Here is a 12,853-nt window from a genome sequence, read left to right as displayed (position 1 = left end):
AAATGTGGGGGTGAAGATTATATAGAGCTAAGTTTGGGACTTTCGTTGGACGGTAGATTTGGGGTGGATCCAAAAAGAGAAAAGGCTCAAACGTTCTTGTTCCTTGATTAGGGTTTTGGAATGGGTGACTATTGATGTAAGAAGAGGGTAAATAAGAAGTGGCCCCGCTTATGTGGATTGTCATGTCAGCTAATTAATGTCACTGAGAAGGCTTATGTGGGCAGCCGTTAGAATAAAGGCATTATTGGTACAAAAAATTAAAATGGGGGATTTTGTTGGCCTAGTTTGCTAACGGAGGACAGAAGTGAGCTATTTTCAATAGTTTTTTTTTTATTTTTTTTATTTTCAATAGTTTAAGAATATTATTGGACATTTTCCCGTTCCAAAAACACACCTTACCTTGAAACACACCTTACCTTGAGTGGTTGACGCGAGACGAAGAAGAACGCCCATGGATAATCCGACCAAGCTGACCCGAAACAACCGGACATAAGCACAAAAAGTTAAACGACATCATACGCTTAAAACCTGAATGTAAAATCTCGAAACCGAACTAGTCAGTAACCAGCAAGACAGCAGCAGCCACTGCCGCCAAGTGAAAGAAGAAAGAAAACAGCAATGGCAACGGAGCTAGAAGAATTGATTGGCTTTCTCTCTTCCCCTTCTCCTCCTGTAAGTGTCAAAAAACTTATACCCGTTAATCCTTTTGTACTAACAATTCAACTCAATAATGTAATAAGTATACTTTCTGCTTGATTTTTAAATTTCTTTTAGCTAGTACTTAATTGGACTAATTGATGTAAAGAAAGAATCTTGTCTTCAAATTTTTACATTAGAACTGAATTTGGACCAACCCTTTTCGTTTTACAGTCAATTGGTTTGATTTTTTGATCAATTACTGAAGGAAAAGGTCAATGCCCCTATACCATATGAAATTGAGCAACTTTGCCCTCCGTTAAACTATTGGTCTAATATTATCTCCACAGTTAGGAAAAAGTATCATTTTGCCCTTGACCGCTAACAGAGCTCCAACCTCAGAGTAATTTTCAACCATAATCAAAAGTTGAGGGATAAATTTGGACCTTTTATGCTTGAAGAGTTCCGTTAATGGCAAGGGCAAATACAAGATAATTTGCTTGCGGCAAGGGTATGAATGGACCAAATGTGTAAAGGAGGGCTTAATTAAACAAATACGCGTAGTACATCAGCAAATTTGGAACTTTTCCCACTACTGAATCATTGTTGCTATGTATGTTTCAACAATGACTTTTGGTGGAAAAAGTTTGTTAAGATGGAACTGTAATTGGTTTGAACCATTTTCACTTTGTTGTACTTTTTGTTATGTACATTTGAAAAATGGTTTAGCTGAAAATGCAGCGGTTGAGATAAAGAAAAAGGCTTTTCTTATAAATTTTAAATTATAACTGACTTGGGGTGTGTGTGTGTGTGTTTGGGTTGGGGGGGGGGGGGTTGAACCCTTTTCGTCTTATAGTTATTTGCTTTTAGTTTGTACTTGTTTTATTTTGGTATATGTTTGAACAATGGTTTTAGGTGGGGAAAAAAAGTAGCTGTTGCAATAATGTAAGAATCTTTTGTTAAATTTTTAGTGTGGAATTGAATCATTGTGAACCTTTTTTGTCTTTATTTAATAGGTTTAGTTTTGGGTTGTGCTATTTCGCTTTGTATGTTGAACTATACTTTTGGGGGTAAATCTTTTTCATGTTACAGCTAATTGTTTTAAGTTTGGTTGTCTTATTGAGTTTTTTGGTATATGTATGTTTGAAAAATGATTTTAGGTGAAAAAATTAGCGGTTGATATCGTTCGTGATTATACTGGTTCTGAGGATGGCTTGGAATCTCTTGGAAAGTATTCTACAATTGTGCTTCCCTCTCTGTCACGTCTTCTTGGCGAAAAAAAGGTAGCATTATCTTCTAAAATGTAGCGGTACTAGTACATCAATAAAGTTCACATTATGGGTGTTTGTGAGAAGACATGTTAAACAAACTACCCCCTTTTGTCCTGTGTTATAGGCAACACTTCAATTTTTTGAAATTAAAATTGAGGATTTGTCCCCAAGAAAAATAAAAATAAACAATTTTAACGGTTATAATGGCTGGATATTTGTAATATTTTTCTGCAACATTTAAAAGAATCTTACCTGAGTGCTATCAGGTTCCTGCATATTCTTAAGTAGATCGTTACTTCGTCATGTGATCTAGTTCGCTTCTGTTATCGTATTTCCTGTTGTTAGTGTTTAGTACTAGTTATTCCCTTCCCCCCCCCCCCCCCCCCGTTTTTTTTTTTCCCTTTTCTTTCTCTTCTTCCCCTTCTTCTTCTTCTCACTCTTTCTAAGCCGATGGTATATTGGAAACCACCTCTCTACCTTTCACTGGGTAGGGGTAAGGTCTGCATACGCCCTATCCTCCCCAGACCCTATTTGTGGGAATATACTGGGTTTGTTGTTGTTGTTGTTGATTACCAAGGTCAAAATATATCAAATATTTGGAAGGAGCGACCAGTTCCTTATCCGTGTAAGCTAAATGAACTGCTGTACTTAACCTTGATAGTACTGTACACTAGGCATAACCATCCATATCCTATCAAGGTGATAGAACAATGATTTAGAATTTTTTTTCTTTTCCTTTTGCTTGATATGAGAATTTTATTGCCAAAGCATCCAGGTCTTCAGCATAGCTATGATTTTTTACAACATGACTTTTGAAAATAAAAAGAAACAAATGTTATGTTATACCAAAGCTCACTGTGCAAACTAACTTACTTTTACCAGATAAAGAAAAGTTCGCTGTGCAAACTCTTTATCCCAACTTTTGAGAAAGACTTTATGCAAAAATTAAACTGTGCATGAAACTTCTTGTTTTACTTTGCTAGCATAACGTAATGAGCCTGAACAAGATAGAGCTCAATAAGATCTCTTGAAAGTATGAACCTTTCCATGTTGATGGATATACATATGGGATCACTTTCTTTCTTGCAAAGCCCTTGTTATTTTCGTTCCTTACTAATTGTTCAAAAATTCTACAAATTTATCGTTAATTAATTCCTATCATGATGAGTTCTTTTATCAGACTCAGTTTGTTGACATTTTTTTTATTTTTCTTTTCTTGTATTGATACTTATACTATGCAGTAGCCTCCAGAAGTTCTATTTCATTTTTCTTTTCTTGTATTAACAAACTCATTCAGGTGGTTTCTGAACCTGCGGCTCAAGCACTGGTAAATCTGTCACAAAAGCCAGAGTTGGCAGGTAAGATGGTTGAGATGCATATGGTTAAGACGTCGATGGAGACCCTGTACAAGCAAGATTGTGAAATCACAACTCTGCTGATTATGCTCCTTGTTAATCTCACACAGCTGGATGCTGGTATTGATTCTTTGCTTCAGGTTAATTCTCAATTTTTTTAACATTAACATTTTACATGCAAGTTTAACATTTAAGCTACTAATAGGTGTCACCGTTCTTGTTTACGCACTCGTGAATAAATTCCCGAAATTGCATCCTGTATCTTGTTTAAGTTAACGGAAAAGGGTCAAAATTGCCCTTGTACTATCGAATATTGTTTAAAATTATTCTTCGTTATACTATTTGGTCAATTGAGTCCCTACTATTATACTTTCAATCAAATTTACCCCTAATTTAGACGGCTGGCGACTTGTCACTCCGGCACTTAATTGACCCAACCCTAATTTAAAAAACCCGAATCTAAATCGCCCCATTACCCGACCCTAGACCTCAGCCCAAGGACCAAAAAGTCCCATCCTTCATCTCTCTATCCGGAAAAACCAAAGAACCTCTCTTAACCCCAAAATTGGGGTTCTTCCAATATTTCAACTTCTCTGTTTTTCCACTTCTATGTTAGGTGATGGTTTTGGGGCAGTTGTTGGTGGAGATGGCGGAGTTTCCATGAACAACGGTGACTGACGTGGCCGTCATTATCGGAGTTAAAACCCTTACTGCAGCAGTGCACCATCGGCGGCAAGCAAAAGTTCGATCACGGCCAGTCAAAGTCCATTCATGTGACGGTCAAACAAACAAAAAAGTAGAAACCAAACACCGGCGCCAGAGAGAATCAGAAACGCGTCCGAAAATTGGAAGTTTGAAGACAAAAGACAGTAAAAAACTTTAGATTTTGTAAAAAAAATAGGGTTCTTCCAAGTTGTTGAATTGATTTCTGGTCATGTTGTCAATCGATCATCCAAAACTGTGAGCATACCAAAAGATGTAGGCGATGAGAAGTGGAATTGGCCTGGCAATTGGATACTGCAGTTGAGTTTTTGTCACTAACTATATCGTGAAAGTAGAACTGAAGTTTTGTCATTTTTGGTTTTGCGTGGGGAAGCTTTTGGAACCATTGGTCTACTGCTTTGGGTCCTTGGGCAATATTGCCATGAGCTACTGAAATTGACAATACGACAGTAGCAATTGAGCAAAACAATAGAATTGCGTTTAGTTTTTCCATATCTCTTCTTTAGTTCTGTCTTTATCTATGATTTCTCCAAAATTTCATATGTTAATAAATAGTATATAGAGAGAAGTTGGATGAATTTAGAAAGAAAAAAATGGAGTTACTTTCTTGTTTTCTCATTTCCATGTTGGTAGGTGGGAGTAGTTGAACGCCAATTGTAATTATTCTCTTCTTCTCTCTATTTTGGTGTAGTTGCAGTGCGAAAGGAGATGTTCAGATGGGTCGGGTAACTGGGGCGGTTTAGAGGGGATTCGGGTTTTTTAAATTAGGGATGGGTCAATTAAGTTCTGGAGTGCCACGTGGCCCGCCGTCTAAATTAAGTGTATATTTGAGCGAAAATATAACGGTAGGGGTTCAATTGACCAAATAGTATAACGGAGTGTAATTCTAAACAATATTCGATAGTACAGGGGCAATTAAGTTAATTAATAATGGAGGAAAGTTTCCACATTTAACCTTCCATATGAGAAAAGAATGGGCAACTTTGCAAATATTAGGTTTCAATTCTGCATTTCTTTCCCATTTGGTCCTTGGGCGACTGAAAAAAGAAAGAAAAAGATACCTGTACAAAAGTTAAAAAAAATAAGAAGACAGAGAGACGCAAAGAACAGAGTTCCACAAAAATCTTAAATGTTGTCGTGCACTTTATATCTGCTGTAAGGTTTGGTCATTAATTCTCCCCAATTTATATGTCTAAGTTGAATATTAGTCCCTTATGCTTATTATGCCGATTTCTTTCGCTGATTGGCAGTCTGCAGATGAGAAGATGCATGGCTTATATGTCATGAAGCTTGTGAGATCATTTTGTTTGTCCTCCGATGAGGGTGAAGGTATGTTTAATTATCATTCTGTTTTCCCTTTTTATCCAGATTAATGATTTTTTTGCGTGTTTCAAGCACTTTTGGTACTTCAGTCTCCACAGTCCAGAACTAAGAGAGAAAATGAACTGATTGCAGCTTAACTTGTACAAGCGTCCAGATTGTCAATTTGAACTTGAATTGATTGCCTAACTGGAGAACTTGACTTAAGTTTACCTTAGCTTGGTTTAAGTTGGATGCTAATATGAGTTCACAAATTAGTATTGTAAATTTTCATCGATCTTATATATTCAAAGGATTGATGCAAAAGTCTTCAAACCCGAAACCACAAGTTCACAAATTTGGTCCACTGAGCTATAAATTTAACTGGGTGTGACTTCCTGTGTTATAATAAGAAAAGGTGAATCCTCGATTTAGTGGCAACAAACTTGGAATTATGAGAACTACTGCACAAAAGATAATTGAAGCATTAGAATCTTATAAGTCACTGAAAACCTAAGGGAGAAGAGGCAGCAGCGATTACTAATCTTTGGCCTAAAAAAATTCTAGGATTTGTTAAGAACAGGAATAACTTGATTAAGGACCAGAGATGTAGGAGGAGGTGGTGGTGGCACTGTCAAGGTGATCTTTCTGGTGGCGAAGGACATAAATATAATGTTGAAAGTTTTGGTAACTGCTTATTGAGGTGAAAAAACTTGACTTTTTATGTTTTCTGGTTAATATAGAAGATATTGTAGTGATTTTATAACAAAAATCAAAGATATTGTATTGTAAGGAAATGCGTCAGTCATAGAATAGAAAAACCAGAGGCTCAGCGTATGTAAATTCTCGGCAAATATGATTGGAAATTGATATTGTTAGGGTTGACAAGCCTGCCAAGCCTTCTGGGACCTGAGAACCAAAAAATAAGTTCAAAAAGAGAAGATCATGAGCCATATTTTCCAGTCTTGAGTCAAATATAAATGGAACTGTCTCAGCAAGGTAGAGGAACAAGTAACTTGCAGCCCTGTTTGGAGCCTCTCACATAATAGTTGGATGCTATTCCTTTCCTCTTCCTGCTTCTTCTTGTTGGGATTAGTTGGAGTAGATCTTACCTGTTCTGTGCAAATATTGATATTGGCCAATGCTGGAATCTATCCAAAGAAAGGACATGTATATTTCTGCCTTCTGTGTAAGTCGTTTATCCTCAGAGAAAAGCAAAGAAAAATGATACAAGACCCGATATTTTCTTCTTAAATTTTGACGCCAGGGGGGGGGGGGGATTGGGGGGGGGGGGGCATTTCGTGATGGTATGTGTTTGTGATCCTAGCACTTCTTCCTGATGAGTGAAACTGAAAAGTGGCAACTCTTTGCCTTAAAGTTCCAAGCTGCCAGTAGATGAGGGGAACTATATTGAAGGAGGAAAAAAGTACTCCCCAGGGAAATAGTTATTCAGTTGACCGTATTATTAGCCATTTAGCTGCTGTTTCATAAGCTTGGATTACATTAAAGCCGAAAGTAGTTTTTATATAGCTGACTTGCCCCTATATGTATGTATTTAACCTTTTCATTTCACACTTCTTGCAATATAATAATTATCAAATTGCTTCATAAATATGTGTTTTGGCACCCAAACATGTGGCGTAGTGGTCAATGAAGTCGGTGCTAACCTTGGAGATTAGGGTTCAAATCCGACACAAAAAGCACTAGGTAATATCTTCCCATCTGCCTAGGCTTGGTAGGCAAAGTTACCCCGTATTTGTGCCGGTGGGAGGTAGCAGGTACCCGGTGGAATAGTTGTTGTGTGCGAGAGGTTAGCAGGGCACCAGCGCCATAAAAAAGTTCATGTATTTTTTTTTGTTTTGGCTGATACCGAACAGAGTAAACATTTAGATGAAAACTACTTTAAAATTTGATTTCGTATTATATTTCACAAGAAATTATTGGCTTAACTTTCTGTTAGTATCATTATCTTTATTGCTGTTATTACCACAAATCTCTTTCTCCCTTGTTATCAGGTGATCCCTTCGAACATGTGGCTTCTGTACTTGTTAACATTTCCAAGAAGGAACTGGGAAGAAAGCTTCTGCTTGATCCAAAACGAGGCCCTCTAATAAAGCAAATAGTCCAGCAGTTTCATTCTAAGAGCTTGTTGAGAAAGAAAGGGGTATGTGGTAGGACACTTTTTTCAGTTCAAAATGGTTTTTTGTGCATATATGGTCATCTACTTTAAAATTTATGTACTTGAGTGTAAAAATGGAAAATTTTAGAAGTGCTTCAAAAACTCAGTCATCAAGCACCAATGTATTTACTTAGTGCCCTTTAGACTGAAAAGCTTGTCTTGATGCAGCTGTTTAGCTATACGTTTAAAGGTTTCTTTTTAACAATCATAAGATTAGCTGGAAAAATTGCAATGGTTTTTGGATACAGGTCGCAGGAACCATCCGCAACTGCTGCTTTGAAGCAGAGAGTCAGGTTCAAAATTTGCTTTTGATTTCTGAGTTCTTGTGGCCAGCTCTGCTCCTGCCTGTTGCAGGAAATAAGGTGACTTGTACTTCTTTAAGGAAGATGCGAACAATAATTCATTTTTTTGTGCATTTTTGCAGTGAACTTCAATCTATTTGTAATTAAGAGTTTAAAGAAGGGCGGGATCTTTGCTTTTTTCAGTGCATATGCAACATTTTTTTGTTTCTGTATGGAACTCCTAAGAATCTTCAGTCTTATTATAGGACTTCTGTTTCCATCATCTCAAATTCAATTTTAGTTGGCTTGATAGAGAGCTATAATTTAATTATTCCCTCTCTGATTGAATTAGTTCAAGCATGCGGAAAAATAGATAAGTTCGAGCAGATAATGTGAAAACTGAAAATTAAGAAATGTTAATCGTTCTCGTTGGAATGGAATAGCAATGTTTCCATCTTTATGTAAGGAAACCACTGTCTAGACGTCTACAATGATTTTCTTTCAACAAGTATACTCTGTGTTTCTATGTTAATTGTGTTACAGAAAAGGGAATGGTTTATATGTGCTCTGATATGCTAATTAAGATTTTTATCCCGGTAAGTAGAGTGTAGCTGCATCTCAGTTACTCACTTCTCAATTCTTAAGGGCTAGTTGTTTTAGGATTTGTAGCAAAAATGAGGATGTTGAGATGGATGTGCGGCGATGGATAAGATTAGGAAGGAAGATATACAGGCCAAAGTGGAAGCGTCCCCGGTGGAGGACAAGATGCGGGAAGCAAAGCTCAGATGGTTTGGGATGTGGATAGGAGAAACACAGATGCCCCAGTAAGGAGGTGTGAGAGGTTGCCCTTGGTGGGGCTGAGAATAGTAGAGGAGACGAACGAAGTATTGGGGAGAGGTGATTAGGCAGGATATGACGTTGCTTCAGCTTACCGAGGACATGATCCTTGATAGGAAGGTGTGAAGGTCGAGAATTAAGGTAGAAGGCTAGTAGGTAGTCGAGAGTGTTTTAGTGTTAGTCATGTATTCTATTATTGTTAGATTTCTATTACTACTTGTTGTTCCTTTTGCGTCATTTTCTTATTATATTGTTGTTACTGCTTCTTCTCATCTTTTCTGAGCCGAGTGTCTATCGGAAACAGCCTCTCTACCTTCAAGGTAGGGGTAAGGTCTGCGTACACAGTACCCTCCCCTGACCCCACTTGTGGGATTACACTGGGTTTGTTGTTATTGTTGTTGTTGTTTTAGGATTTAGCCAATAACATTACATGTTGCTGAACGAGTGTGGTAAGCATCAGTATGCTAACCTAAAGGGCTTGGAAGAATTAATTTAACAGGAAAACAAAGTTTGTGAGGGGAAAAGAGAATCAATCTTCAAAAAGAGAGTAAAGGCGTAGGTGGAGCTGAGAATCATTTCTGTTTGGCTGCTTGGATAAAAGCAAAAAAGGCTTAATCGATTTTTTTACCAATTTTATAATATCTTCCATGTCCGAACATTTTTGTTTTGCTTGCACTATCTTTGTCTCCTTCTTCCCGATTGTTACAGATATGTTAAAACTTTTTTTTTTTTTGTCTCAGTTCTCCGTTCTTTTCCATTTGAATTGAATATTTTCTTATAGGCCAACTTCTGACAGGTTTATAGTAAGGAAGACACTCGTAAAATGCCACAGGAGCTTGCAAGTGCACTCTCAATAGAGCGAGAACCTGTTACTGATCCGGAAATTCGTGTGCAGGCGCTAGAGGCTATTTATTTGCTCATACTACAGGTCTAACCTGAACTATTTCTTCTCTGTACTTCATTTGCTTATCAAATCCTTCAGCAGTGACAATAGGCAGCATATATTCCATCCTTTTTAAGTTTGGAGTTCATATGTAGCCGCTTAAAATGTATTGTAGCTCTTCTTGCTTTACATATTTCATTCTCTCAAAATTGTCTCACTTTCAAATGCATGGATAGAAGGCAACTATCGCTCTGTCTAGTGAAATCGTCTAATCAAGAATTACCAGAATTCAGTTTTTGGTCGTCATGCATTGATTGCAGGAAGCAGGCCGAAGAGCATTTTGGTCAGTGAATGGTCCCCGGATATTGCAAGTCGGCTATCAAGACGAGGAAGATCCTAAAGCAATGGAAGCGTATGAACGAGCTGGCTCCTTGGTATTTCAAACTCCAGCCTATTATCCATCATATCTGATCTGTTCTGTTTTCTCATAGGGAATGTATGTTTAACCGCCTAACTAAATTCATCTGAATGTTAACAGCTACTTCAAGAGGGTGGCCTCGATGAAGCAACAGAGACATCATCATAGGCATCCTGCTTTCTTGCTGGTTTTGGTACTGAGATGTCAACGAGTTCAAACAATCAACACAAACAGAAACTGCATGTTGCTTAGAGTATTCAAGCACTTTAGAAGTGACAGTGTTTCTAAGAGTATTTTAGATTTTTTTTCTTCTTGTTTCGGTTTCTTGTGGCGGGGTTGGTGATGGTCCTCTACGTTAGGGACTCGGGTGGTGAATTAGTGGTTATATATATAAAGCAGGGCTTTGCTGCTGCAGGAAATGATAGAAGATTGATATGGAGAGTAGGATTTCAGATATCTCTATACTGTTTAACTGTTATATTAGTGTCATTAATTGTAACATGCTTTTTTAGCTCCAGTGTGAAAACTGCAGCTGGTTTCAGAAGCAGAAGTACAGACTAATGAGTAATACTTCAATTTGGTATTCTTCACTTTAGTGTTTTCAAGAGAAATGTTTTTCTTGATTAAATTATATTGTTGTGTTGAACTTTCGTAATTGCTGATTAACATTTTCATCAACGATAATGCTTTGCACAGAACAACAGAAAATAACTAACTTCCTTTTTTGGAGTAGAACATTTTCCTCGACTAGTATTTCAACTTTTCTTGCACAGTACTATTTGCTTGTCTCAAAACGTAATATTTTTTCCCGCAGATATCATGAAAACATCAATAATGCTGCTTATTTATATGCTCGACCATACTAAAAGATACCTTAGAATATAGGAGTTATTACTGGTAAATACGTTACTAAAACTAGTAGTGGGATGGTAAGTACTTTTTCATTTTACACCAAAACTTATGCATTTTAAGCCAAAAATTTTGGATTCAAGATTTGATAATAGAGTTGTCTTTGGCAAGGAGTGTTTTATCGTAAAGTGGGACTTCCATGTGCAAATTCGTATTAATAGCCCTTAAGTGGGACTTTTTGGAGCAAATTTGTATTAATTGAGCCCTAAAATGAGATTTTCAGGTGCAAATCTAAAATAATTAGGTCCTAAAAGGAGTACCGGATATTATGTGAACAAAAAGAGTTATTGATAAGTATTGTGCATTACATGTGTTTACCCTCAAAATCGTATAACAATTGAATTTGTAAGTGATTTTAAGAATACGCAGAATAATTTGACACAAAGCTATAAATTGGATTAGATTGGTCAGGTACAGATAAAATGAATTCAAACCATGCAAATGAGACAGTTTCAGCCTTAGTAAAATTGTTCGCCCTCGATCCAGGCTTGCTATAGTCAACACTGATGAACAAGTGAAAAAAGCTAGATAACAGAGAAAATGATAATATTGGAACGCCTGTTTCAATGTGATACATGAATTATCAGACCCCGTTTATATAGTAGGGGAGTCATACTTTAGGTACAACTCTATAAAAGGTAAATAAATCTTCTAATTAATTGATTGTCGGTCCCTTATCGATACGTGCCGAGATCCCCGCCGCGATATCCGGCCGGTCACGGATATTTCAGCCTTCTATTGGCTATGCTTGATTGTCCGATAATGTTCCTCGAAGTTGTTCGAGGCTAGGACCAATTCTGCTACTATGACCTCGATATTCCCGAGGGCAGACGTCGTGTCCCCGGGCTCTGGCTCGATGGGACTTTTGGCTTGATTTTGGTCCCTTGCCATCACATCTCGAGCTTGGCATCTTGTCGAAAATCGAGGTGCATCACGAGCTCGGTTTTACCCGTATATAGATAGTCCCCTCGTTTCTCGGAGGGTAAATGACGAGAAACGACATGAGCTTCTGATACCTACCTCGACACATCGCGGCAGAAACGACAAAAGACCCAAAACGTCTCGTCAGTCACGTCATAATGGTATTTAATGCATGTCGGCCACACGTTGGCTTTCCCAACGCGAAACGTCGCTTAACTACTACAAATACGTCTTCCTTTGTTCATTTTTACTTTACATCAAATCTCCTACCCTCTTACCTTAGAATTTCAACAACCTTGAGTGTTTTTTACCCCCATTACTCAAGGTCCTTTGCAAAAAATTTCACCCGTCTTCTTCCCAAGCCAACAAGTCTAAGTCTTCAACTTCCTTTCTTTCTTCATCTTTTCGAGATCTCCCTCCACTTTCACTAAAGAAATGGCAAAGACCTCCAAAACCGTTCCCGATAAAGAAACTCCTCCTTCTTCACGGCCGGTTATTGAGGCCGAGGCGACCGCTCCGAGCATAACAGTTAATGAACCGGTGGTCGAACCTCCCTTGAAAATGTTCGTTCCCGGGGGATGCTCTGTAAATAATGATTTCAAAGTTGAAAAACCCTCTTCCATACCGGGACGGTGCGAGGACTTCTCGAGATACATCTGTTCGATTACCGAAGAGATCCTCCTTATGGTTCGAATAGATTGCAACTGGGCCAATAAATCGTAGTGGTCCCTAACCCCGAGGAGGCCATTACCACCCATGTCGAGGGATACCTGAGTGTTTACACTTATCCCTTCACATTGGGACCTGTGGACCCGGTCATCATAGACTTTTGCAAGAGGTACGAGGTATGCCTCGGTCAGATCCATCCTTCAATGTGGAGGATCGTGATCCACCTCCAGTTCTTCGTGAGCAAAATTGATGGCTGACGGTTCACCGTGGATCACCTGCTTCGTCTGTACAGTCCCCGACTATTCCCAGGGAGGTGTAAAGCTTGTGCGTCGGGCCAGCAAAGCCTTGTTCACTAGTATCGATGAGGATCGGGATCGAGGCTGGCAAGGCCGTTTTTTACGAGTGAGGACTTCGGACCTTATTCCGGCGGAATGCATGCCATTCCCCGAGAAGTGGAATACAAGACGTAAGT

The 12,853-nt window shown here is 38.3% G+C and overlaps 1 protein-coding gene across 1 annotated transcript; it reads left to right on the top strand.

Moving 5' to 3' along the window:
• The first annotated feature begins 403 nt into the window (after window positions 1-403).
• Window positions 404-10,486, top strand: LOC109210145 (protein HGH1 homolog). The gene is made up of 9 exons (XM_019373517.1): window positions 404-672; window positions 1,797-1,919; window positions 3,205-3,402; window positions 5,236-5,314; window positions 7,300-7,448; window positions 7,712-7,825; window positions 9,378-9,509; window positions 9,785-9,898; window positions 10,003-10,486. Exons 1-9 carry the CDS (start codon window positions 619-621, stop codon window positions 10,048-10,050), a joined length of 1,011 nt encoding a protein of 336 aa, XP_019229062.1. The 5' UTR covers window positions 404-618; the 3' UTR covers window positions 10,051-10,486.
• The last annotated feature ends 2,367 nt before the right edge of the window (window positions 10,487-12,853 follow it).

Source organism: Nicotiana attenuata, unplaced genomic scaffold (genome assembly GCF_001879085.1).
Source record: "Nicotiana attenuata strain UT unplaced genomic scaffold, NIATTr2, whole genome shotgun sequence".
Lineage (NCBI taxonomy): Eukaryota > Viridiplantae > Streptophyta > Magnoliopsida > Solanales > Solanaceae > Nicotiana > Nicotiana attenuata.
The sequence above is the reverse complement of the archived record's forward strand: the minus strand, read 5'-3'. Positions and strand labels throughout refer to the sequence as shown.